Source organism: Balaenoptera physalus (genome assembly GCF_965194825.1).
Source record: "Balaenoptera physalus genome assembly, chromosome: 12".
Classification (NCBI taxonomy): Eukaryota; Metazoa; Chordata; class Mammalia; order Artiodactyla; family Balaenopteridae; genus Balaenoptera; species Balaenoptera physalus.
The window spans coordinates 82,466,299-82,492,109 of NC_138897.1; the positions used below are offsets into that span (position 1 = coordinate 82,466,299).

The following is a 25,811-nucleotide window of genomic DNA, read 5'->3' on the forward strand; positions in this document are numbered from 1 at the left end:
CTTCTGCCCCTGGCCTCAAGTGGGGTGACGACAGGAAGACTAGGAAGGAAAAAGGAGGCATCACAAAATGAACAGATGTTTGCCAACGACATCACCAGGAACCAGGAAAAGTGGGAAGAAGAGCAGGACGGGGGCAGGGGCGGGGGTGTGGGGGACGGGGTGAGGGTGCGAGGAAGGCTCTCAAAGCAAGGTGGGCTGGAGGGGGCTGGGAGAGGCAGGGGGGAATACGCGTCCATCTGTAGTTGGCACAATAAAATCCAGTCACGCATCACCACATGGGGCTTTATTATAATCAGGCCGCAGAATTTACGGTCGCTCCCTCCCCTTTCCGGCTCTCTGTGCGGAAGGCTGACAGCAGAGACTGTTATCAGTTTCAAGCAGCTTTTCAGGACCTCCCCCTACTTGGAGCCCTTTATCTGGAGGTGAGGGTCTTGGTTGTGGAGAGATAAAACACACTGTCCCCCTCCCTCGAGAACGGTACAGAGAACGGAGGGCTTTGCTGAAAAGAAAGCGGGCGCTGGTGAACAAAAAAAACACCTCCGTCCACTCCCCTCCTGCTCGCCTTCCTGCGGAGCCTGAGAAAATCCAGGGCTTGGGGGCCGGCTGAGTCCCCCGGCAATGGGGATGAGGGGCTGGGGAAGCTTCAGGAACCGTGTGCAGAGGGGCGGGCGTTGGGGGGAGCAGGTGAAAAGGAACAGCTCGGGGACCAGGGAGGGGACCGTGTATGTGATACAGGTAAGAAAAGGAACAAAAAAGGGCAAAAGGAGGTTCGCGAGATGAGCTCTGTGGGGATCTGCCTGACGACACAGGACTCAGCGGGGTTTGAAATCAGCACAGGCGTGCACAACTTCTTGGCCCCCAATCCGAGCTATTAGCTACAACTACTGGCTCCCTCCTCCCAGCTCCGAGGCCTCCTTTGTGTGAGTGACGGCAGGACCCTGGACAGCAGCCCCCTAAGCGGCAGGGCCTGTTGGGGACAGTCTGTCTGGGATGCTCTCAACACCGGAACCTAGGCCCGGGCACCCAGGGGACACTGGGGGCAGGCAGGGGCAGCCCTCTACCTTCCGACCAGGGCACACTATCTCTGCAAAGCCTCCCCTCGCTGTGCTCCAGAACATTCTGCACCCAGGGCCCACTTCTATTACTGTGACATCTCGGCTAACCCCAAACAGCCCCACCCGTCCTCCTAGCGGTCCGGGAGCTTCTGGGGAAGCGGTATGTGTTGGGCCCGTCTTGGTCGCCCCAGCTCGATGGCTGGCACCCAGCTGGTGCTCAGGGCTGAGTTAGAGACCATCCACTTCACCTCACGCTGCTGAATAGGACGAGGGTCAGAGTAATGGTGACTCGGGCGGCTTCTCACTGAACTCTCACAAAGGCCTTCTGCCTATTTTACAGATGCAGAAACAGCCTGGGAGAACGCTGGTGGCTTGCCCAGTCACAGGGCTAGGAGAGGACTTCCCCAGGAGCTGTAAGCCTCACATACGGAGGACGCAAAGTGCTTAGTGCAGGGCCTGGCATGGAGGAAATGCTGCTGTTGCCTGTGGATTCACTCAGCACCTACTGACTGCTCTCCCACCAGACGCCGGGCGCCTTCCTGGGTGCCCGGGCACGGCAGTGCACAAGCAGACGAGGTACCCGGCCTGCGGGATGGACGTCTAGTGAGGGAGTCAGACAGACAGACACTGAGGAAGGGAACCCATAATGACACTCTTCTGGGCAGCAATAAGCCTTTGAAACAAAGTTTAAGGGTGAGGGGAGGGGTGGGTACAGATCAGTACCCATGAAGGGAGCCACGGCGATTATGCGATGGATGGCGCCACATTCGGATGCTTAACGAACGATGGAGAACAAACCTGCCAATGTCACCAACTCTACTATGTGCCGGGGCTTGGGACACAAGGACGAGGATGGCCCAGCCCCTACTCTTCACAGGTAAAGAGAGACAGAGAGGCACAGAAACCCTTCTTCCTGCATTCCTTCACTCCCTCGACTCACATTCCTGAGCTACCCCGTGCCCGGGGCCCTGTGGGATGCTTGCGCCCAGCAGTGAGCGAGACGGCCACTCCCTGCCCTCGCGGTTCACTGTCTGGCAGCGACGGATGTTAAACAAGTAAAACAAACGAATAAACAGGATAAATACAAACTGTGACGAGTGTCACAGAAGAAAACAACAGAGCGAAGGGAGGGAAGCACCGGGACACCTGCAAAAGAGTGTGGCCACACGGCAGCGGCCCCCCGGGGAGGCGCCATACTTAGTGGTCCCGCCAAAGCTAGGAGAGGCCTCTGCTGGATCTGTTTCCAGGGCCCTCGCTCCTGGCAAATCTGTGCTTTAAAGGAGGACTTGCTTTTGGCTGAAAAACATTAGTCATGTCCAAGTTTAGTAACTGAAGTTGAAACCAAGGTCGCTGATAATTTGGGGGTGATGGCTAGTTAAGAAGAAACCGTGACTATATAAAGAGAATTCTTTTTGATGGAAGCATAAGCACGTTGGAAGAGAACGCTAATCCAATCTGTGGACAAAAATAACTCATCAACAGGGGCTAGTGAGGGGCTTTTGAAAGATTTATATCAATGGTCAGTAGGTAACCCCAATGGCTAAGGGATGCTTTCGGGGGCCTCAGAAAGCAGAGACTGAAGAATTTTCCTTCCTGACTGAAACAAGGCTTCTAGACCAGGGGGTTCCAAATGTCTTGTAGTGACTTGGGCCAGTCCTGAAGGAGGTTTTACCGATCCAAGATGAACTGGGAAATGCAGCCAGCCTAGGGAGGTTTATGGACAGTGAGGTCTATTCAATTAAAGGACTGTTCTTTAATCTAAGAATTCCGCATCCCCACCCCAATTCTTTTATGAGGACAGTGGAGAGGGTATACGGGAGATGTATTTCTTTTAATCCTTATTTTAATCAACCGGCAACCCTACGGTGAGATGGAGGTATGGAGGACGGATATTACCGATGGGCAAGATCTTAATGTCTGGGTAAGGGTGTTCTTCAAAGCTTTTCTAAAGGTCTTCGCTTCTAGGATGGAGTCATGGTCCCCTAAGTGGTTCTCAGTCGAGGGCTGCACTGCCCCCTAGAGGGCATCTGGCATACAGGGAAGGGGTGTTTTAGATTGTCAAAATTACAGGGGCACTCCTGACATTCAGGGGGCAGGGTCAACAAAATGTCTTACAATTTGCAGAACAGTCCCGACAGGGAAGAACTGCGCTGCCCTGAGTGCCAGGAGCGCCCCCTCCTCACCTGAGGGTGAAGCATCAGTTGAGGGTTGGGCCCCCGCCTCCCTTCCTTTTCCTGCCTTTGCAGTCACTGGACACCAGAGGGCGCCATACCATCCCTGGGACCCCGAAGAATAAACATCTCCAACAGCCCTGCTCATCCATCCTGGCGGATGTATCAATACGAACCAGAGGCTATTTTCTCTTGCTCTGTTCCGAATCCCTATTAATAGATTCTAGTGGGTTTTTTATTTTTCCTTTCACAACCTATACTTGATAAGCCAAGATAGTCGGCTACCTTATGCTGTATCCAGACCCAGCTCTTACCTGCTTCTGGCTCCATCCTGTCCTTTCCGGCCGGCTCTGCTGGTGCATCTCGGGGTTCTTTCTTCTGTGGGGCTGGGCTGGAAAAGATGCCCACTGGAGCCCACTCCAGATACAGGGGGACGTGGTGGAACTGCAGAGACGGGGCGGGGGAGGGACTCAGTCCACGACACAGACCAAGAGCCTGAGGCTCAGAGTATAGAACTCTAGGTGCTGCCTGCTCCCCTTGCTGCAGCTCAGGGTTCAGGTGAGAGGCTGGAGCATCTGCTGTCACTGAATACCTCTGCATCCCCCTGTGCTTTCTCTAATCAAGAGTGTGGACAGGGCGTGGGACGGGGAAGCAGAATCACTGATACAGGGCAGCCCTCCTGGAGGAAGTGCAACGGGGCCGCCGGACACCAACCGTGCTTTCTCTCCCTCCGCATACGTACACTCACAGGCAGTGAGTATACATATATGTACGTGCAGAGAGGGTTTTTTTAAAAGAAGGATAAACAAGACACTGACAAACAGTCAGCAAAGCATTCAAGTCCTTGATAAAGAGAAGCTACTTGCAGTGGGTTGCATGGTGGCCCTTCAAATGATATGTCCACGTCCCAACTCCCAGAAGCTGTGAATGTGGCCTTATTTGGAAAAAAGGCCTCTGCAAATGTCATTAAATAAAAGATCCTGAGATGAGATCATTCTGGATTATCTGGGTGGGCCCTAAATCCAGTGACAAGCGTCCATGTAAGAGAAAAGCAGAGGGAAGATTTGAGATGGAGAAAAGAAGGCCATGTGGACAGAGGCAGAGACTGGAGTGATGCGGCCACAAGCCAAGGGACACCTGGAGCCACCAGGCACGGGAAGAGGCAAGGAAAGATCCCTCCCCCCACCCCCAAGAGCCTTTGAAGGGAGAATGGCCCTTGGACACCTTGATTTTAGACTTCAGACCCCCAGAACTGTGAGAGAACACATTTCTCTTCTTTTAAGCCACTAAATTGGTAGTAACTTGTTATGGCAGCCACAGAAAGGAACACACTAACACACAGAACTTTTTCTTCCTTTTGACCAAGAATCAGGAGGCAGCCCACCTACAGAATTGACTTTCAACTAATTGTAGGTATAAGATAGCCAAAGCGCCAAGGATGATGGTTCAAAGTCATGGGGGAATGGAAAGCTGAGGAAAGCCAGAATCGGCAGGGAACCAAGGCAGGGTTTCTGGAGGATGTCTTGAGCTTGCCCCTCACACTCCCCCGTCCAGAGGTGCTCCCAGGGGCGGGGTGACATTCACAATCCCGACAGACACGGGTGGTTTCCAGCAAGTGCTCGCACATGCCAGGTCTATGCCAAGACTGTCCGCCCGTCAGCTCCCTCCGTCCTGTCCCTGAAGCAGGGCTCGGGCGGCCCTACCTTGGAGTAGGCCAGGTGTCGGAAGGCCTTGCGGGCCTCCAGCGGCTCCAGGAACTCCACGATGGCCGTGACGCCGCCCTCTGGCAGCAGCACGCGGCCCAAGCTGCCAAAGCGGCCAAAGGTCTCCTGCAACTCGGCCGCCAGGGTGCCGGCCGGGAGGTTCTTCACCAGGATCACGGTCTTGCTTCGCTCAGCGGCGGCCTACAGGGAGGGGACAGCTCACGTGGGACGATGGAAAGGAGGGTCACTGACCCCCAACGCCAGTACTGATTGGTGGGTGACTCTGGACCAGGCGGCCACGTGGGACCTCGGGTACCAGGCCCTTAGGAAGCAGGTCCAGGAGACCCCACCCTCTCGGGCGCGCCACCCTGTGGATGAGAGGCGGCCCCGAGGACTGGATGAGGGAGAGGGCTCTGGAGCTGGACCCCCCAGGTCAAATCCTGGCCCCTCCACTACTGAGCCGAGGCAAATTCTGACAGCGCCCAACCACAGCCCTCACTGGACCTTCCAGAACGCTCCAGCCCAGGGCCGGGACCTGCATCTCTGTGCTAGGGGTCTTTTCCCGGATCTGCAGAACGCCCGACACCACACGTGAGAAGTTAACACCCCGTGGGAGCTGCCCGTGGCTCTCAGGAGTTGGCGTGTCCCCTGTCCTTTGGGTGGGACAACTCCGAGTTGGGCGGTGTCCCCCGGGGGAAGTGCCAGCCCACTGTTCTACCAGTGGCACTGGGACGAGCATGCCCTGTGCTGGTCTCCCCCCGCCCCTCATCCCTTCTCGCCAGTGTTTTCTGTCCAGTGAACTACTTGTGCATGAATCTTTGTCTCAGTCAGGTTTTGGAAGAACCCAAACCAAGACACCAGATATATGGCCTTGAGAAATGCACTTGAAATGTATTCAGCCCCCTCACCTGACATGAGGACACGGCACCTATTTCACGGGTCGTCCCAGGAAAGGAGTCAATCAAAGGGGTTGACATAAGCACGCTGCTTAGCAATTGCTAACATTAGCAATTATTTTATTATTAAAGCATGTTGGATGGAGCATAAAAGAGCCAAAAAAAATTAACGGGAGAATTCCAGGCATAGGGCATATCTGGGTACGAGTCTCAACCTGGCCACCAATCTAATTTGAAACCTTGGGTCAAGTGCTTTCCCTCTGGGCCTCAGTTTTATTTCTTTTAGTTTTATTTTACGTTGGAGTATTGTTAATTTACAATGTTGTGTTAGTTTCAGGTGTTCAGCAGTGATTCATTTATACATATACATATATCCATTCTTTTTCACATTCTTTTCCCATATAGGTTATTACAGAATATTGAGTGGAGTTCCCTGTGCTATACAGTAGGTCCTTGCTGATTATCTATTTTATATATAGTGATGTGTATTTGTTAATCCCAAACTCCTAATTTATCCCTCTCCCTCACATTTAACCTTTGGTAACCATAAGTTTGTTTTCAAAGTCTGTGAGTCTGCTTCTGTTTTGTAAATAAGTTTTTTTTTTTTTAGATTCCACATATAAGTGATATCATATGATATTTGTCTTTCTCTATCTGACTTACTTCACTTAGTATGATAATCTCTAGGTCCATCCCTATTGCTGCAAATGGCATTATTTCATTCTTTTTTTATGGCTGAGTAATATTCCATTGTAAATATGTACTACATCTTCTTTATCCATTCCTCTGTCGATGGACACTTAGGTTGCTTCCATGTCTTGGCTATTGTAAATAGTGCTGCAATGAACATTGGGGTGCATGTATCCTAACCGTCCTTTTAAGGTGAAACTCTTAAGATTTGGTGAGGCTGAGGAAACAGTGGTTTGGGGGTCAGAAGCCCTGAGATTGAGTCCAGGCTCCTGCCACAGACTCACTGTCTGATCTTTAAGTCCCTTCCCCACTCTCTGGGCCTCAGGTTCCCAGTCTGTAAAACGAAGGAGAGGATGTCAGGTGTTCTCAGCGGGCCCTCCAAGACTTCATCATCCAGACACCTAAGAACTTCTACCTCGTAAGGAATAAGCATGTGGAGGAACCTTCCCCTATGTGATTCAAGAAAGGTCTCAATCCCGAAACAGATAGCAGGTGCTCTTAGTAAGGTGCTAGGTCGGGGAACAGGATGCTTAGGGCCCCCCCCCAACCCCGTCCTGTGTAGAGAAACTCTTGCTTACGGCCCCCGAGGGACACCATTCCGATGGGCCACGAGTCTGAGCTGATGATCTTTCTTTCTTTCTTAAGCGACAGTTGCAAAGTTAATGATAATCATCTTTGAAAGGTCTGACCCTCCCACCCATCCACACATCCGCTGATGTGAGACTCCGCCCCCAGCTCTCCAGGGGCGGGGTGGCCCGAGCCCTGAGCGGCTCGCTGGGCTGGGCAGTGGGCACTCACCTGGCTGAAGGAGTCCAGACTGACCCCATTGTCGAGCAGGAAGCGCCGCACCTCTTGGACGAGCTGGGTCTCTCCCAGGGCCACGCGCACGGCCACGCTGCCCTTGGTCTCCTGCGGGAGGGAAAGGGAAGATGCCCTGTCGTCTGTCGGGCAGGTGACGGGTCAGCTGTCCCATCTCCCAACAGCCTGAGGAGGAGGCTTGCACGGAGCCGGACCCCGTGGATGCCCCCCGCGGATGCTCCCCCCGTGGATACCCACTCTGGCTTGATGGCTCTGGGTTCCGCGTCTGTCAGAATGAATCAAGAGCCCCACGCCTCACCTCCAGCTTCCCCTCCCCCCTCTCCCGCCTGCTCCCTCCCCTCCAGTCGTATGTAAGGGTCTCATGCCAAGTTCATTCCCACCTGAGGGCTTCTGTGCGCTCACCTCTGCCCTCCATTCAATTTCTGCTAGAATGTCGCACCCCTGAGCAGCCTGCCTCGCTCTCACACCCTGTCCCCTTACTCAGCTTAAGCCTTCTTCAAGCCATCACACCAACATGCGGCACCTTTGTTAATGAGCTAGTGTCTTCCTCTGCTGGAAGGCTCTAGAAGACCAGGACTGTTTCCCTTTAGGGCCCTGCTCTCTTCCCAGTGCTCAGGGCGCTGGTGGGATCTGAACCAGCTGCAGCCGCTCCCGACTGGCTGAGGTCCGGAGCTGTGCGGCCAACACGGTGCCCACGAGCTCAGCCACTGGGCACCTGAGACGCGGCACGTCTGAACCCAGTGTAAGACATGCACTGAATGTAAACACTCAGTGAGGACAAAGAAAGCAATGCAAGACAGCTTGTCATTTTTTTATATTGTGGATAATGAAATAATAATATCTTGGCCGTATGGAATTAACAGAATAGATTGTATTCTGAAAAATTAACTTTGAAAATTAACTTTGCCTGTTCCTTTTTGCTTTTTAAAAATGTGGCCACTTGGACATTTACAATTCTGTGTGGGGCTCGCGTTCTATTTCTGGGGGACAGCGCTGACCTTCAGCATGGGGAAGGGGCAGGGGCAGTAAATGACGATGGCCAGTGAGTTTATGGATCAAATCTATGGATATCCTTTGCCTGCTGGCTGAAAAACACACTCCCAGGTTTTGCCAAAGATGAATTTGGCCACGGTCTAACTGGAGACACAGCATTTAAAAGAAGGTATGTGATCTGGAGAAGCCAAATGGACGGAGGGGGAAGGTCGGAAGGAACAAGGTTAGACTTGGGAGAGGGGGAGGGTCAGAGACCTACGACCTACCCTGTGCTCGTCTCAAAGACCTGGGCTGGCTGGGCCCAGGAAGTGGGTGGGACCACCTTTGAGGAGTGGTTCAGAGCGAGGGCAGTGGATTCGGGTTGACCTGGGGTCACCCCACCTCCGCCTCTTTCCAGGTGTGTGACCCTGGGCAAGTGCCTTTGTGTCCCTGGGCCTCGATTTCTTCATCTGGGAAGTGGGGCGAGAGGAGCACCGCAGGCTAAATGCTCATCGTCAGTTACTTTCTCCATGTGGCTCCACGCTCACCCATGAGAAGCCAGGGCAGGGTGGACGCTTCCATGGGGGAGGCCCCAGAGGACAAGCTGGTGGACAACCCCAGCCCGATCCCGCCCCCTCCCCTGCCCAGAGCCGGGGGCACATCAGACAGGGTGCCCACTCACGTGGTCAAACACTTGACTCTTGGTGGCGCTGTACTTCTGGGCGATGGCGTCGGCCACTGCATTCGGGCCCATGAACAGCGTGTTCCAGTTGTGAGAGCTGAGTCAGAGGCAGAACAGAGAGGTCAGACCATGGCTGAATGGGGGCAATTTTTTTCAGATGCAAAGCCTGTAAGAAATGAGCTTGTGGGCCTGCCTTCCTAAGTCCCCGAAGCCTCCTCCTCCCCCATCTTACTTGGCGTGGGCCAAGTACCAGGGCCTGAAGACAACAAGAGCCACGATGATACTAATAAGCCCTAACGTCTGTCAAGCGCTTACTCGGCACCAGGGACCAAGCACTTTGCTTACATTGACTCAATCCTTATGACACCACAAAAGTGAGGCACCACTGATCCTTCCCATTTTGCAGATGAGGAAACTGAGGCTCAGCAAAGTTATGGATGAGGGGCTAAAGCCACCATGAGGAGTCAGGGTACCCTGGCGGCTAGGAAAGGAGGGGCGAGGGCAGCCAAAGCCTGGGTCAGAGGCAGGTATGGACCTGGAGCTGTTGGCTTTGTCTTTTGACTCTTTCTTCTTCTTGTAAGACGATGATCCTGGGGTGTCTGCGTCCTCGCTGGCCTCCTTCTTGATGGTGGATGGTAACACATGGAGCATCCTGCCCTGGAGGAGGACGAGGGGAAGGGGGTAAAGACAGGAAGGGGGCAGGCGCTTCTACATCCTGCCCCGGGTACGTCAGCCTCTCCACGAGGGGGCTGGACCCAGCACTGAGACCCTTGTCGCAAGACGGGGGCCTCGGGCAGGATGCCCACGAGGCCGCCCTGAACCCAGAATGGGGGCCTGGACATGTGGCACAGGGGCCTGACTTTGTGACGGGGGCCACTTGACAAAGCTTCACAGAGGACGCTGATCGGTTTGTAAGTAACACCTGCAGGACTCCCCACCCAACTCTGTCCCTGTGAGAGTGTGAGCTCCACGCGGGCAGGAGCCGGGTTCAGCCTGCAGCCACAGGGGATCAATAAATCATGAATGAATGAATGAATGAACGAATGAACAGGAAAGGGAGGCGAGGCAGCCTGGGGCTTCCGCTTGTGTGCTAAGCATGTTATTTGGAAGAAAGAGGCGTTTCCTACATTCTACTGTGGCCATTTCAATGACTGGGTCAAAACTGTTTCTTTCCTTACTCCTTCCTCTTCCAAGTGGTATTTTGAGAGAGCAAGTTCATTTAGTCCACAGACACTTTTTAAGGGCCCACTGTGGGCCAGGTGCTCCTCTAGGGGCTAACGATAGATCGGTGAACAGGACAGAGCAGACCCTGCCCCGTGGAGGCAGCTCGGATCAGGAGGCGGCTTCACGTGCATAAGGTGTGCTTCCCTGGAAGCGTGGGTGCGTTTTCCTGCCTGCGCGCACACGCACGCGCACACGCCCACAGCCTCTCCCCATCACCCGGGCCCGGCAGCCGCCCGCCACCCCGCGGGCCATCACCTGGAACACCTGCCCATCCACCTCCGCGTAGGCCTTCACGGCGTGCTCCGGGAACATGAAGGTGACGAAGGCAAAGCCCTTGGGCTTCTTGGTCAGGCTGTCGATGGGGTAATGCAGCTCAGACAGGGGACCTGAGGGTAGGAAGGATGTCAGTGTCCTGCAGGCCAGAGCGGGGTGAGAAAATTCTGGGCACTAGTCAAGCGATGGGTTTTAACCAGGGAGAGCGTGGAGCTGCTGCTGCCGCTTGGCCCAGGACAGAAGGTGGCAAGGGGCTGCCGTGAGACCCCCTCATGGGTCAGGGTGTCCTTCCACAACCCTTCGTGTGTCTATTCTGAGAGCAGAGGTGTCTGGCCTGGACCCTGCCTTCATCACATACTATACGTGTGGCCTCGGGCAAGCCACAGGGCTTTACGGGCCTCAGGCTTCTCACCTGTAAAATGGTATCGTTAAGAATACCCAGCTCGGAGGACGGCGGGGAGAGTTAAACGCACTAATACGTGTCATGTCCTAAACAGTACCTGCTGGTGACGTAGGGCCACAGAAGTGTCTGCTGGGATATTATCATGATGCTCACATTAAAGTACACACCTTCCACTCTGAACACCAGGGTGTGACCAAGTCCTCCTTCCCGGGCTTTATCTTCCCGGATGGATACTTCGAGTCTATTGACGACCCCCTTTCCAGTGCTGCCCAGCCCTGCCATGTAAACCAGGGCACCAGCCTGTGTGGGAGGATCTGGCGGCTGGACAGCAGGCCAGGAGGTGACACCAATTTGCCTGATCGCGGAATCCTACTCAGGGCCTCCTTGTCCGGAAGACAAGCACTCGACCGAGCTCGGATCCCCTGCAACCCACAGCTGGTCTCCGAAGAGAAGCGGGGAGACGCTCTGGGGGATCTTAAAAGCATCTAGACCTCGCCCCGCCATTCTGAGCCCTAACTTCCTTCTCTTCAACAACCACGACCTTACAAACAAGCACAGCCCCGTGTGCCAAGCTGAACTACAGGCCTTCAAGTCCGTGTCCTGCAAAATAATGCTAGCAACCACAACAATGAAAATGGCCCTCACTAGCAAACGCATTTGGATCTGGAGAGCAAGATTATTTAGACAGCAGAGTTCAGACTGGGGAGCACTTCATATCAACACACACAGTGAGTGGGCTTCCAAGACCAGAGCAAGGGTTCAGATACCAGGGACATCTCAGAAAACTGCACCCAAACCCCGTCAGTTCTGAGTTTAGCGAGTGAGAGCTAAGGGAGTCTGGGTTCAGACCACGAAAGGTGCCTGTGATGCCATCTAGGACTTCGAGTTCCGCTGTCTACACACTGTCTCAATCTTCACAGCAGCTCAGAGATGGCGAGGCCCATTTTATGGATGAGAAAACTGAGGCCAGAGGGGGATGTCATCAGCCCAAGGTCAAGAGCTGCAGGAGGCAGATGGGGACTCGGACCACCCGCTGCAGGTGCCTGTGGTGAGCCGGAGGCCACGCCCCTACCGTATTTGGAGAAGAGCTTCTCCAGGTCTTCCTCGGAGCTGGTGTAGGGCAGGTTTCGCACAAAGAGCCTCCCAGAGTCGGCCAGGTCCTCTTCCTCTTCATGCTCCCCGAGTGTCCGGCCTTGCCAGGGTTTGGTGCTATTCTCTGGGGGCGCCTTGGCTGCGGGGACGTTCTTCTCCCTAAACACCTCGATGTAGCGTCCACCTGCACAAGGAGAGGCAGTCAGGGCCCCGGGGGGGGCCCGGAACCTGCCAGCTTCCAGACTTTGTTGCTGCCTTCTGGAAGCCATGGCGAAGGTGGCTGGTGACAGCGCCAGACACCAGGCTCTGTTAACCAGGGTGGCGGCCCCAGCCAGTGCCGGGCCTCAATCTCACTCATCCTGTGAGCTCGGCTTCAGCCCAGGGCGGGAGCCTGCCTGGGCCGCCTGGTCCATGGGGCTGCATCCTCCCAATTCCAGGGCACGGCCCCTGGCACTGCCCTGGGAATCATCTCATGTGACAGCCCAACCCTGAAGAGCCACCTTGGGCTGCCGCTGAACTGTGTCCATGCGTTGCCCCGGGCACCTGATTAGACCACGACCCCCACCATCACCTCCACATGCACACAGTAGGTGCTCAATAAATACCTACCACCTGACTTGCTAGCAAGGCTGCTTAGGTTTCTCCTCTTCCCTAACAGAACTTGTGTCTTCACAAGGGGTCAATGGCTGGACCTGAATCACCTGTCCACACCAGGGACAGGCCAAAGAGCACGTCCTTGGATATCTTGTTCAGGTGACCTCCCAACTCCAGACCCTGTACTTGCTGTTCCCTGTACTTGCTGTTCCCTGTACTGGAACGGCTCCGCCCCACAAAGCCAGAGCTGGCTCACTCTACCCCTCTGGCTTTTGTTCCAGTGTCGCCAGCTTAGTGTGGCCCAAGCTGACACGACCCTGTTTAAAATGCGCCTCCTCCCATCCCGACCCTCTCCTGCACTTGTCCAGAGCACAGCCTCTCTGGCTACCGCCTGTCTCTCCCCTCTCCATGTAAGTTTCCTCTACAGGAAACTTAGCCTAATCTCTGCCCCAGGAGGGCGGGGGCTTTGGTCTGTTCTGCTCACGGCTGTATCCTCCGTGCCCAGGGCAGTGCCCGGCAGGCACACAGCAGGCCCTCAATATAACCTTACAGAGTAACTGAATGAACGAACCCCTGCCACCACGTGGCGTGGGACCGCCCGGCATCCTTACCCATGTATTCCCTGTTGCATTTCAGAGCTTTCCTCACTTCCTCTTCACTGCTGAAATCCACAAAGACGTACCCTGTGAAAGGACCACGACAAAGGTAAGGTCTGCAGGCCCTGCAGACAATCGTGGGAGTCACGGAGGAACACCCTCACTGCGCTAGGTGTTTGGGGGAATCTGAGCAGAAAGGGGGAGGAAAACCTGTACTTTCCCCCCAATCTCCAAAATACAGACACTCCCTGATGCCCCCCAGGCAAATCTCCCTTCGTAGGAAGCGTTCCGAAACGTTAGGGCCTTGGCCTCCCTCCCAGCCTCACCCTGTCCTGACCAGCGCCTGCTCCGTGACCTTCGCTGGACAAATGCCTGTGGTTGCAGTGCTGCAACCCGGCTCGGCACCAAGGGGCCACCTCCACGGTGACTGCCCGTCAGTGCCCGCGGCCCTGACTTACACAGACGAGCACGTGGAGTCTTCCCTAAACACGAGAGGCCTCGCCTCCCCACTTTTCTAGAGGAGTTAAGTGACGTGTGCACGGACACACAGCTAACGCGTGGCAGTGCCGTAACCTGCGCCAAAGCCTATGGGTTTTGGTCTCTATCACGAGACCCTTCCCTGGGGGACTGCAAAAGCCCCCACCCAGCCCACCTGCCCCTGGACCCTTCCCTCACCAGCCAGGGGACCATCCTGAATCCGATCACGGCGTCCCCTTGCTTTGAGCCCCTGGTGGGCCCCTGCGTCTGGGCTGAAGGCCGCAGTCATTACTGAGCCCCCAGGCCTGGGGGCCAGACCCTGCCTGCACAGGTGAAAACCTCATACCAGGCTGCCAGCGGCAGGGGACAAGAGGCAGACCCCTGTCCACATCCACAGAAGTGGGGACCACAAATAGGAAAAAAGTAGCTGCCCTCCAAACATCTCCACAGTTCAACTGCCCCAACCTTCCAGCTCCAGCATCTGCCTCTCCAGCCCCCTCGGAACAGCCCAGACCTCACCTGTTTTGTTTCCATGGGCGTTTCTCACTATTCGAATGGCCACCGGTTTCAGGGGTGCCAGGAATTCCATGACATTTTTCTGTTAGGAGAAGAAAAGTTCTTTTCCAAAAGTGCAGACCGAATAAAGAAACATGGGTCAAATTTCTGAATTCAGAAAGGACACCAAAGTGTTTCATCTTTTGTAGTCTCTCTCTTTCCTCTAAATTATACACGTTTTCTCCATCGTAAATTAAAACCGCCTTGGAAAAGAAATTTTGTTTTAAGTTGGAGAAGAAACAAGGAATATAAATATAGAAGAGTAATGGCACCATTAGTATTGTAAGGTATTGCTTCTGATCTTTTTTTTCCTAAGTACCTTTTTACTTAATTGGGGTTAAATCCAGCTTTTTTCACGTCTCATCAAAGCATGATTATTTGTCCACGTTACTTCACAGGGATGATACACATCGAGTACCGTTGTACATGGTTCCCCATTTTCTTAACTACTTGTCTATTTTTTAGACGTGAGGGTGATTTAAACTCTTTTTAAAACATGTGCAAACACACAGAGTACAAAATTTAGCAAATACTGAAAAGTCCCAAGAAGAAAACAAAAATGGTCGTAACTGCAAGGCCCAGATCACTCTTGTTGGCACTCCAGACAGGGCCACGTGTTCCCTGATGGGGGGGGGACTGTCCCCAGCTGAGACCCACTAATTTAACCACTTCTCTAGTGATATAGCATAGAGGTTGTTTCCAGTTTTCTGTTTTTATAAATAAAATGACACAAATTAATACATTAGTTTATAAATAAAATAAGAATTAGAAAATACGGCAATGAACATTCTTGCACTGACCTCTTGGTTTACCTGGCTGATTCGCCTGTAGTGCAAATTCCCAGCAAGGTAATTGCTAGGTCAAAGGTACGTACATATATTTTAAATTCTGACTGATGCTTCCAGATTGCCTTCCAAAAGGCTTCACCGCACACTTTCCCCAACAGTGTGTGAAACAATTTATTACTGAACTTAAAAACTTTCTGCAAAAATGTAACCTTCCTGTTTTGATCTGTATTTCTTTAATTATGAGTGAACTCAGGCATATTTCCCAGCCATTTGAATTCTTTCTCTTAGAATACCTCTTATCTTTTGTCCACTTCTCTATTGGGTCATACGTAGGTCCTAATATCTACTTACCTATCTGTAAATTAAAGAAGCAGGTTTTGTCTGTTGTTTGTGTTATACATGTCTGTTGTTTGTCTTTTGACTTTATGACAAAAAGTTGCCTTAGAGAAGTTTTAAATGTTATCTAGTCAATTAATCCATCTTTTTCTTATGACTACCAAGTTCTGCAAACTGCTTAGAAAGGCATTCTTTTTTTTTTTTTAATTGAATTATAGTTGATTTACAATGTTGTGTTAGTTTCTGGTGTACAGAAAAGCAATTCAGTTATGTGTGTGTATATATATGTATGTGTATACACATATATGTGTGTACATACATATATATATGTGTATGTATACATATACTTTTCCATTACAGTTTATTACAGGATACTGAATACAGAAAGGCATTCTTCATTCCAAGATTACAAGTAAATTCAATGCTTTCTCCGAGAACTTTTATTGTCTCAGTTTTTTAACGTAAATCCTTGATGCCTTTGAAATTTAGCTTGCTATGAGGAGTAAGGCTGGGCTCCACCTTTTTTTTTTCTTCACAAAAATTAACTGGTTGTCCCATTACTATTTATAGAAAAATCTCTCTTCTCTTCATTGATATGAGACACCCTATCCTAAACTAGATGCTTATACATGTGAGTCTATTTCTGAATTCGATTCTATTCCATTAACCTGTCAACAACTTCACCTGAACCAAACTGTTTTAATTACTGTAGCTTCAAAACATGTTTCAACATCTTGCAGGGGAAGGGTCTATTCCCACAGGATGTTCCCAGCTGTTCTCTGGGATCCCACCCCCACCCCCCCAATCCTGACGAAACTCTGTGAACCCACTGAATTTATTCATTCATTCACTAATTAGGGAGGAATTGGCAGTTTTACTTTCTAAGAATGTATGGCTTTACATTTATGTAAGCATTCTTTTAAATCCCTCAGTGGAATTGAACACTTTCTTTATATAGAATCTATAAAACCTTTATTAGAATACCTGTAAAGCCCCCAATACATAATTTTCATTAGAATATCTAGAAGTAGACTGCCTTTTCTTTTCTTCCTTCCCTTCCTTTCCTTCCTTCCTTCTTTTCTTTCTCTTTCATAATCTTTTATGATTAAGTAATCTTTTTTTCCATTACATTTTCTGTTACCATTTGTGGAGAGGAAAGAAGTGACCATTTTTTGTGTATTTATTTGCAAAAGTCCATCTAATGTCCCCTGTCCCCACTGAAGCACATGATTTTCTGCATGGTTGGTACTGACAGAACTCTGACTCTAAATTAGCAGACAATTCAGATAGTCCAGTAGAACCCAAATGCTTGTTACTCCGAAATCTGATTAAGTTTTACTTAAAAAAGTAATTAGCAAATATACAGGCTCAAAAAAGGTGAGTACTTTGAGAAAAAAAGGGCATAAAATATAATCAGGCACTTTCCAAAAGAGGATACACACATGATATACAAACGTGAAAGAATGATTGATCTCACTAATAATTTAAAATATAAATCAAAATAAAATGCCATTTTGACCTGTCAAGTTGATAAAGATTAATACCCAGGGTTCACAAAAATGGGCACTCTCATTCTCTGCTAAGGGAGTATAAACTGGCCAGGCTTCCAGAGGGCAACTGGCACTCTGTATCAAAGCCTTAAAAATGTACTGAATGCATGCATGTGCTTGTGTACAGTACTTATCTGGAGCAAGGGTTGGCAAACGATAGCCCACAGGCCAAAAACTGCCCACGGCCTGCAAGCTAAGAATGGTTTTTACATTTAACAAGGATCATCAAAAAAAAAAAAAAAAAAAAAGTGCAACGGAGACCATATAGCTCACAAAGCCTAAAATATGCACTAAATGACGTTGATAGAAAAACATCTGTTGACCTCTGATCTCAAGAAATGCGCTGACTGCATTATTATTCAAATCAGCAGAAGACTGGAAACAATCCCTATGTCTCAACTGAGGAGGTTGGGTGAGTGTAACACAGTGTGTCCAGAGTAAAGAATAGCACGCAATGTGAAAAATGATGCTGTAGCAGAATATTCAATATTCAAAGATATTTATGACAATGTGATGAGGGAGGAAAAGAGTTTCAAAATAGTTCCTACTGTAGGATTGCTTTTTAAAAAGAAAAAACACAGGACTTCCCTGGTGGTGCAGTGATTAAGAATCTGCCTGCCAACGTAGGGGACACGGGTTCGAGCCCTGGGCTGGGAAGATCCCACATGCCGCGGAGCAACTAAGCCTGTGCGCTACAACTACTGAGCCTGCGCCCTAGGGCCCGTGAGCCACGACTACTGAGCCCGCGTGCCACAACTACTGAAGTCCACGTGCCTAAAGCCCGTGCTCCACAACAAGAGAAGCCACCTCAAGGAGAAGCCCGCGCACCACAACGAAGAGTAGCCCCCGCTCACTGCAACTAGAGAAAGCCCAGGCGCAGCAACGAAGACCCAATGCAACCAAAAATAAATTAATTAATTAAAAAAAAAAAAAAAAGAAAAACACAGGTCAACGTTTCTATACAAAGAAAAAGATGTCTAAGAAGATATACTCGGAATTTATTAGTGGTTGTCAGTGTATGGGATATAGACGTGGGGGACTGAGGGGAGCTTGCTCCAGTTTGCCTGGGACAGTCTTTACTCCTATAGTAATCAGACCTGTAGGTAATTAGCTCTGCAGCCTGGTACCCCATCTGGTTAGCACTTCTCTCTCAACACAGTTTGGTTGGCAATTTATAGAGTGATGGGTAATTTTTACTTCTTGTTATTTAGCTACATTAAAAAACATTTCCTATGCTGAACTTCTACTACTTCCATGAGGAGGGAAATTGACAAAGTGTTCTCTCCTGTGGAGACCCAGAGTCAGCAGACTACAGTACGCAGGCCAAACGTGGCCCACTGCCTGCTTCTGTAAATAAAGTTTTATTGGCACCCAGCCAGGCCTATTTGGCCACCTCTCACCTCGGGCTGCCTCTGCGCTACGACAGCAGGGTTGAGTGGTCGTAACAGAGACCATACTGATCACAAAGCCTTGAGTATTTACTAGCTGATCCTTTTTAAATTTTTTAGCAGAAAAAGTTTACCCACCCCTAGCATAGATGACTGGTGAGTGAGACCACTCCTTCTCGGTCTCAATATAGCCGGCCCTGTTTCCTGACCTTGACGATGCCCAAGATCCTCAGTATCAGTCTCTCTGGCCCCCAGTCCCCTCCAGCTGAAGTCCCCAACTGATCCTGAAGCTCCCGTGCGGCAGAGCCTCCTGGGACCCTCGCCCTTGCCTCCCGCTCCCCGGGGGCTCCTCACCCCGTCCCGTTACTGGCGCGTACCTCTGTTACGTTGAACGGGGCTCCCCGCAGCTTCACGGTGTGGGTGATGTTGGGTTCCTTCTGGTTGGCTGGTTTCTCGGTCTGAGTGATGGCAAAGAACAGAAACGGCCACGGTGAGCTCCCTGGTGCAGCCGCAGGAGGTGCTGACCCGGGCGTCGCAGTGAACGCTCCAAGGCCCCTGGCGCCAGGGCCAGCTGGCAATGCCGGAAGCATCGTGCCTGCCACGGACGTGGAGTCTGGCCAGAGCCTGCGGCAGGAGGTGCCAAGCCTCCATGTGCCCCTGAGATGAGGGCCGGAACCACAGGCCGGCTCGCTGGGGGCCTGCTCGCAGAAGGAGCAGACCTCCTGGGAAGGAGCCCTGAGGTACGGTGACACATGCTACCACTTATTTAGGGCTTATTCTGTGCCAGATGTTGTGCAAAATACTTTGCAGATACAGCTGTCCTCTCGAATCTCTGAGACAATCTTACAGGGTTTGGGATGTCTTCTGTAGTTTTAGAATCGAAACAGCTCTGAAAAACCTAATCTTTTGGTTAATTCGTTTGGTAACAAAACCTGCCCTGACTTGGACTCATTTGCCGGCAAAGCCTGCTCTGAGCTGTTACGTCACAATTTAGGGCTTACGTCTATCCCAAGTAGATGAGTAATCATTTCTAGCTTCACTGCAGAAATAGTCATGTGCTTTTATGGGGTGCTGCCCTGTATAAGTTAAGGGGTATCGCCCTGAAATCTGGAACTTGTGATTTCCAGTGCGCACCCAGGTGCAGGGGTTTTGAAAACTGGACACAGAGACCCGTGCTCTGCTGCACATCGCCTTAGATGAAGATCAGAGGCCCGAAGAGAAGCACCTCACCCCATCCCATGGCTACTCCACATCAGCGCTGCGATTTGAACCCACGGCTCCCTGACTCAGCCACACTCGACTACCTCTTTAGAATATACATCTCTAGGAGAAAAGGACAGGAGGTGGCAATTAGAAGGGAAAGAGAATGAACGGAGGGAGAGGGGGAAGGAGAAAGAGGAGGAGGGAGATGAAGGAATGAAGACCCAAAGGATGTGTGAGGACCCCCGGGTGGAAGACGGGGCGGCCATCCCCAGAGGAAGCACCCATGTTGATGATCTAGACTCCAGAGCCCAGCAGACCTGGGTCTAGGTGCTGACCCCACCACTTCCCAGCCGAAACCTTGAGCAAGTCACTTCCTTTCTCTGGGCCTCAGTTTCCTCACCTGTAAAAGGGGACAAGAATCCCCATCCCCCAAGATTCCTGTGAGATTCAATGATAAATGACACGCCAGGTACTGAACCTCACATGTAGTAAGTGCTCAATTAATTTCATGCATTATTGTTGATTATGGGCTCACACCTGTCTACCTTGCTAGTAACTACACAGTACAATATGCTTGGGATACTTTTTCAGCTCATTTACACCCCCCTCTCCCCCAAGTCAAGAGGGGCGGGCAGCCTCTGCGTTAGCAACAGGAAATAAATTCAGAGAGGGAACATGCTTGCCCAGGGTCACACAGCAAGCAAGCAGCAGTACCGAGACCTGAAGGCAGGTCTCTGGGCCGCTGAGCTGTCTTTCCCCGATGTTACAGGCCCCGACAAAGGGGCTGCAGGGAACGTGGGTGAGGGCCAAGCAGACCTCCTCCCTCCCCAGGCTCCCAAGCTCACCCCGATCCACACGCACCTCGGCTCGGGCCGCCTCCCGGTCCTGCTGGGCGGGGGTGGTGCAGGAACCCTCTTCCTCGGCCTCGCTCCCCTCCTCGCAGTTCACGGCTTCGTCTTCACTCTCCCCTGACGATGGCGACTCGGCCTCCACCACCTTGGATTTCAGGTAATCCATGTCCGACAGCTCCTTCCGTACGGCTGCCTTGGGTTCGAGGCCGCTGTCCTCCTCTGGAAAACCGGAGAGGTTGGGAGCCGGTGACGGGTGTGAGCAAATGAGAGGGCTGGAGGGCAGACAGCATGGGGGTGTGACCGATGGGTGGCACGTAAGGTGCCAAGCCTGAGGTGACCAGGGGCCCCGTGCCAAGCAGCCAGTCCCCAGTAGGTCCTTGAATAAACACCGTCAAATGGGGAGAAACTGATGGAGTTTTGACAGTTTCCGTGCTACACACTGAGAACTTCGGGGTTCCCTCACCAGCCTCGCCAACTGCGAGGTTGCGTGACTTTTTTGAGCCTACAGAGAGGACTCTCACTCCTTGATCAAAACACACCAGGGGCTCCCAGATGCTCTCAGGGTGAAACCCAAACTCCTCGTCGGGCCCGGTGAGCTCACTGGCTTCTCCGCCAGCTCCCACTGCTGCAGCCGCCCTGAGCCATGTGGAACCCCCCCTCCAAGTTCCTGTTTTTCCTTCCCTCTGCGCCTTTGCCATGCTGTTCCCTCTGCCTGGAACCCCTTCTCTCCCCCCATCCCTTCTGAGTCCCACCAACTCCCAGTGAGTCCTTCGGATCCCAGCTTTGCACAGAGACTTTACCAGCCATAAAACTCACGTTAAATTCATTCCCTCACCTTTTAACCAAAGTCGATTCCCGCCCCACGACCACGGCACTCACCATTCTGAGCTACAGTCGCTCACAGGTCCATACGGCCCCCCCATGACACCGTGACCCCTTTCTGAGGACAGAGATTCACTCCCTCACCTCCTTTGCTCAAGGGCCACCTCCTCGGAGGCCTTCCCCGGTGACTCTCCCATCCCCTTTCCTACTTTCCTCCCTTTCCTGCTTTCTCCCCACAGCACTCGCGTTCATATCATATACTAAATAGGAGACCAATGTCTTTATTGTTTCTCTCCCCAACCAGGGCGACACCTCCACGGGGGCAGGCTTCCCTGTCTTTTGCTCACTCCTATATCCCCAATGCCTGAAGCAGCGCCTGGCATACAGTTGGTGCTCAATCAATATTTGAGTGAGTCATCAACTGACTAAATAAGGAACCAGGATCGGTCAAAGCCGACGTACCCGTACGCGGGATAATCACTGCTCCACAGGGCAGCGTCTGACTCGCTGTCTCCTGGGCCCGGCGCGGAGGGGCCTCAGGTCACGTGCGCACAGGCCCGGGCGCTGCAGGGCGCGCACTCGGGCGGGGGGCACACCCTTACCTTCCGGGGCCTCCCCGGCTCCCTCCTCCTCGCTCTCCTGCCCTGAGTCGGAGTCGAAGTTCAGGTAGTCGTTGGCCAAGTTGTTCTTCCCTTTCGAGGGCTCAACGTCCAGGGCATCGTTCGCCCAGGTGGCCGCCTGCGCCCGCTTCTGGTGAACCGACAGGAACTCCTGGAACTCGTTATCTTCCCTCAGCTGCAGGCGCCGGCCGGCAGGGAAGCGGGAAGAAGGCAGAACAGGCAGAGAAGGCTCAGGCAGGGCTCACCCTTGCTAACTCTTCGGAGGGTAAGCGCATCTTCTGAGGCCATTTCCCCTAGTCTCTAGAGGACCCCTGGGGCCAGCTGGGTCAGTCCCAGGGAGGGTGGCGTGGACTCTTCATCAGACAGAAAGACGAAGGAGCCACAGCCACGGCAAGGCGCTGCCTGCCGGGCCCGCCCTCGCTGCCCGCCCTCCGCTTGTCACCAGGACAGACTCACCTTCTCCAGTTCACCCGCTACCTTTTTCTTCTTGTCATCCTAAAAACAGAAGGCACAGGTGGTGAGGGTCACGATGAAAGGAGATGGAAACGCACTGCCCTGGGAGGGCTGCTTTCGGGAACCATCCGAGAGGGATTCTCAGGTCCCTCCCCCTCCCCTGCCTTCCCGGGGTGACCACCCTGCTGACACCCGGATGCGGCCAGGAGTGACCATGCATGCACCTTCTTAGTTTCTGGGGAGATGGAGTCTTTGTCTTTCGGAGGTGGCTTCGACTGGCTTGCTTTCTGGGCATGCTTGCTCCAGGCTCGGGGCTTTGTCGGGTCCCCAAACGACTTGCAGAACTCCACCTGCGAGGGACAGAGAGGGGGATGATGACAGCTGCCACCACGCCCGGCACAGGCCGTTCAGCCACTGACTGGGCGAGTGGATGAATAATGTAGACCAGTGCCGCTCACCCTGGGACCGGCAGCATCCCCATCACCTGTAAGCCTGCGAGACCTGCAAATCCTTGCATCCCCTCCCCCAGCATACGGAATCAGAAGCTCTGGGGAAACTGTTTCCGCAAACGCTGCAGGGGATTCACAAGCATGGGAACTTGAGAACAGTGAGGAAGACCAAAGATGTCACGGTCCGGAAGGGGACAGGCTTTGGACTTGAGCGTGGAGAGAAAGAGCCGGTGGGTCACTGTTGACAGGCAGGAGAGGGTGAGATTCACACCCACTCACCGTGATCCGGGACATGTCGATAAAACTCTTGTTGAAATGGTTCAGCGCTGTTTGGGCCTCTTCCTCGGACTTGAAGCCGATGAAGCCGAACTTGCGGAACTTGCCGTCTTTGGTGAACTTGAGGCTACAGTCTGTCAGCGTGCCGAAGGCAGTGAACAGCTGCCAGAAACGCTCCTCCTTCATCTAGGATGGAAAGGGGACGATGGGTGGGGGGAGGAGCCGGGGAACCCTCAGAGCCAAGGGGACAAAAAGGGCTGGGAACCTGAGGCCCTGGGATTCCCCGGAGGTGACCTTAGAAGGGGTGGTGGCAGAGCATGCTTTGCAGGTGGACCCGGTTCCAGCTCTGGCTCCAACACTTACTCGCTGTGTGACCTTGAGCAAGGCCCTTCCCCACTTCATTGATGAGGAAATCAAGACTCACAATGACTGCACTGAAATCTTCCTATCCTGTGGGCTGCTAGGAGGCTAAGGAGACCTATCGTACAAGCAGCCCAGCATCACGGCTGCGGCATAGTAGACGCCTAATAAATGCCTGTCACAATGACGTGTGAACTAAGGAAATGGTAAACTACACAGTGCCTGCTAATTGTGGTAGAAAGGAGTATCCATCTTTACGGCTTGCTTTTAGGACTCCTCATAAGCATGGCTCTATGTCCCTATACTGAGCTCTCACTTTCATTTCTTGGCTTATTTACCCAATGACTATCTGCTGACTCCCACTATGAAAGATAAAAAACCTACATCATCTATTCCTCCCTTCCGGTCTCTGTTATTTATTGGGTTTTTTTTAAACTTTTTATTTTCTATTGGAGTAGAGCCGATTAACAATGTTGTGATGGTCTCAGGTGCACAGCAAAGGGACTCAACCATACATATGCGTGTCTCCATTCTCCCCCAGATGCCCCTCCCAACCAGGCTGCCACGTAACACTAAGCAGAGTTCCCGGGGCTATACGGTAGGTCCTTGTTGGTCATCCGTTTTAAATATAGCAGTGTGTACATGTCAACCCTAAACTCCCTAACTATCCCTTCCCTCCACACTGTTATTTATTGTTTTTAATTCTTCCATCATTTATCCTAAACAGTACACTTAAAAAGTATCTATTATTGATCCATCCGTCAGCTTTAGATAGCGTCTCTTGATGCCTCACTCTGATGGATGAGGATTTTAGCATGGCTACCCTTCCTTCCCCTCTCAACTACCGTCTCATTTTGCTTCTCAGTATGACTGTGTCTCTTACCATTGCATGTCTTGTTTGAGGAATGAAAGAGTTAATAACAGTAGTAGTAGTAGCTAACGCTTTGAGAGCTTACTATGTAGTTACATTAAGGGTTTTGAGATGAGGAACTTGTCAAGAGATGCAAGCCGTAAAGATGGTTACTCCTGGAGAGAGATGGAGGCTAGGATGGAACAAAACACTGTGCTTTTCGTTTTATACTGAATTTTAAAAATCGTATGATAGGTGCCCCCCCATCCGCCGGGGCGGGGGGGAAGGTAAAGTTAAAAAAACCACAACAATGAAACAGAAATGGTTTTATGTTCTCACTCTTTCTAAGGAGTACACAAGATCTCTCATGCCATCCAAACGGCACATTTTGTATTTTGGGAATGAGTTTACTGGCCACACCAGTCGTGGCCTCTCTATCCAAGAAAAGTCATAGTGAAATAGGTACAGATGATCCACTTGGGCACAAAGCACTAACCGTCTGACACCACACATTCAACTATTTCTTCACTCATTTATTCAGCATGTATTTACTGGATACCTACCACGTGCCAGGTTCTGTGCGGACTCTAGGCGGAGACAAGTATGACTGGGTCACCCCTCCCCACTTACTCAATAAGTGGTTTAAAGCCCTGCACACTCACTCAGTTTTCTTAGACTATTTATTCCTACTTTCCCTAAAGGCGGGAGTGGGAACTGGAACGCAGGTCTTCAGTCTATTGCTCCCCACTTTCCTCCCAGACAGTGTCCCGAGTGGGAGAGGGATACAGGCGCAGTGTCTGACCCAGTCACGAGTCAACCCAAAACAGCGACTGACAAGAGGGCTGTGGGAGCAAAGGCATTCGACACAGCGTGGGGGCTGGCACGTCCCGGGGAAGGAGGTGTCTGGCTGGGATCACGTACCATCGGGCCGGCTGTGAAACCCCGAGCAGGCACTGTCCCTCTCTCCCAAATGTCAACTGGGAATGTGCCGAGAAGCCTGCCCCTTTCGGGCTCTGAATCCTCCGGGAATCCTGCCCGAGATCGATAAAGCCCCTCAGTTCTCCTCAGGCACCTCCCTCCCAACCTCCAGCTCCTAGCTGGTCCCAATTTCAGATTCTCAAGTCCAGGCTCTGTACTCACCCTATCTGGGAGGTTCTTCACGATCAGTCGCGACATGGCGCACGGTTCCACTGTTTTGATTCCAGCACGAATGGCCTGCGACTACCACCACCACCACCAAATTTCACGCTACCGCTCTGGGCGCCGCCATCTTCCGCAAGCCGGAACCGAGTCACGTGCTCCAGGCGTAGCCCACCCCCCTCCGGAAGTAGGCGTGGCCAAAGAGAGCAACCCAAGGAAGTTACACCCTCCAAGGGGTGGGCCTGAGCGCTTGCATTCTGCGCAGGCGCAGGCTGTTTGGCGGCGCCTGGAGAGACCAACGTAGTGGCCAGGCCGCCAGGGGGCGCTGGTCCCTAACGTTGGCGGGGGATTGCCCGTAGGCAGAACAGCATTTTAGCTCTGCTTAGGCTCGGAAATCATCGTTTTAGCCACTTCCTGTACTTAAACAGGATCCTGGCCCAAGATAGTTAAGATGCACATCAAAGGAATAATTTCAATGAGCCTAGGCTCTTGCATCTTCCCATACTAAAAGTGCTAAAATCAT

General features: G+C 52.2%; 1 protein-coding gene across 2 annotated transcripts in view; it reads right to left on the reverse strand.

The window, feature by feature from the left end:
* RBM19 (RNA binding motif protein 19) overlaps positions 1–25,455 on the reverse strand; it is a 124,379-nt gene extending 98,924 nt beyond the window's left edge. For both annotated transcript variants that reach the window (XM_082416784.1, XM_082416785.1), the window contains exons 1-16: positions 25,289–25,455; positions 22,942–23,124; positions 22,438–22,563; positions 22,217–22,255; positions 21,743–21,935; positions 20,329–20,537; positions 18,642–18,722; positions 14,167–14,245; positions 13,186–13,257; positions 11,961–12,164; positions 10,468–10,598; positions 9,524–9,645; positions 8,989–9,085; positions 7,314–7,424; positions 4,930–5,130; positions 3,541–3,670 (exon numbers count right to left, since the gene is read on the reverse strand). In XM_082416784.1, the coding sequence (XP_082272910.1) occupies positions 3,541–3,670; positions 4,930–5,130; positions 7,314–7,424; positions 8,989–9,085; positions 9,524–9,645; positions 10,468–10,598; positions 11,961–12,164; positions 13,186–13,257; positions 14,167–14,245; positions 18,642–18,722; positions 20,329–20,537; positions 21,743–21,935; positions 22,217–22,255; positions 22,438–22,563; positions 22,942–23,124; positions 25,289–25,324 (2,014 nt within the window). In that variant the 5' untranslated portion in view covers positions 25,325–25,455. The remainder of the gene's footprint in view (positions 1–3,540; positions 3,671–4,929; positions 5,131–7,313; positions 7,425–8,988; positions 9,086–9,523; positions 9,646–10,467; positions 10,599–11,960; positions 12,165–13,185; positions 13,258–14,166; positions 14,246–18,641; positions 18,723–20,328; positions 20,538–21,742; positions 21,936–22,216; positions 22,256–22,437; positions 22,564–22,941; positions 23,125–25,288) is intronic.
* Positions 25,456–25,811: the final 356 nt, after the last annotated feature.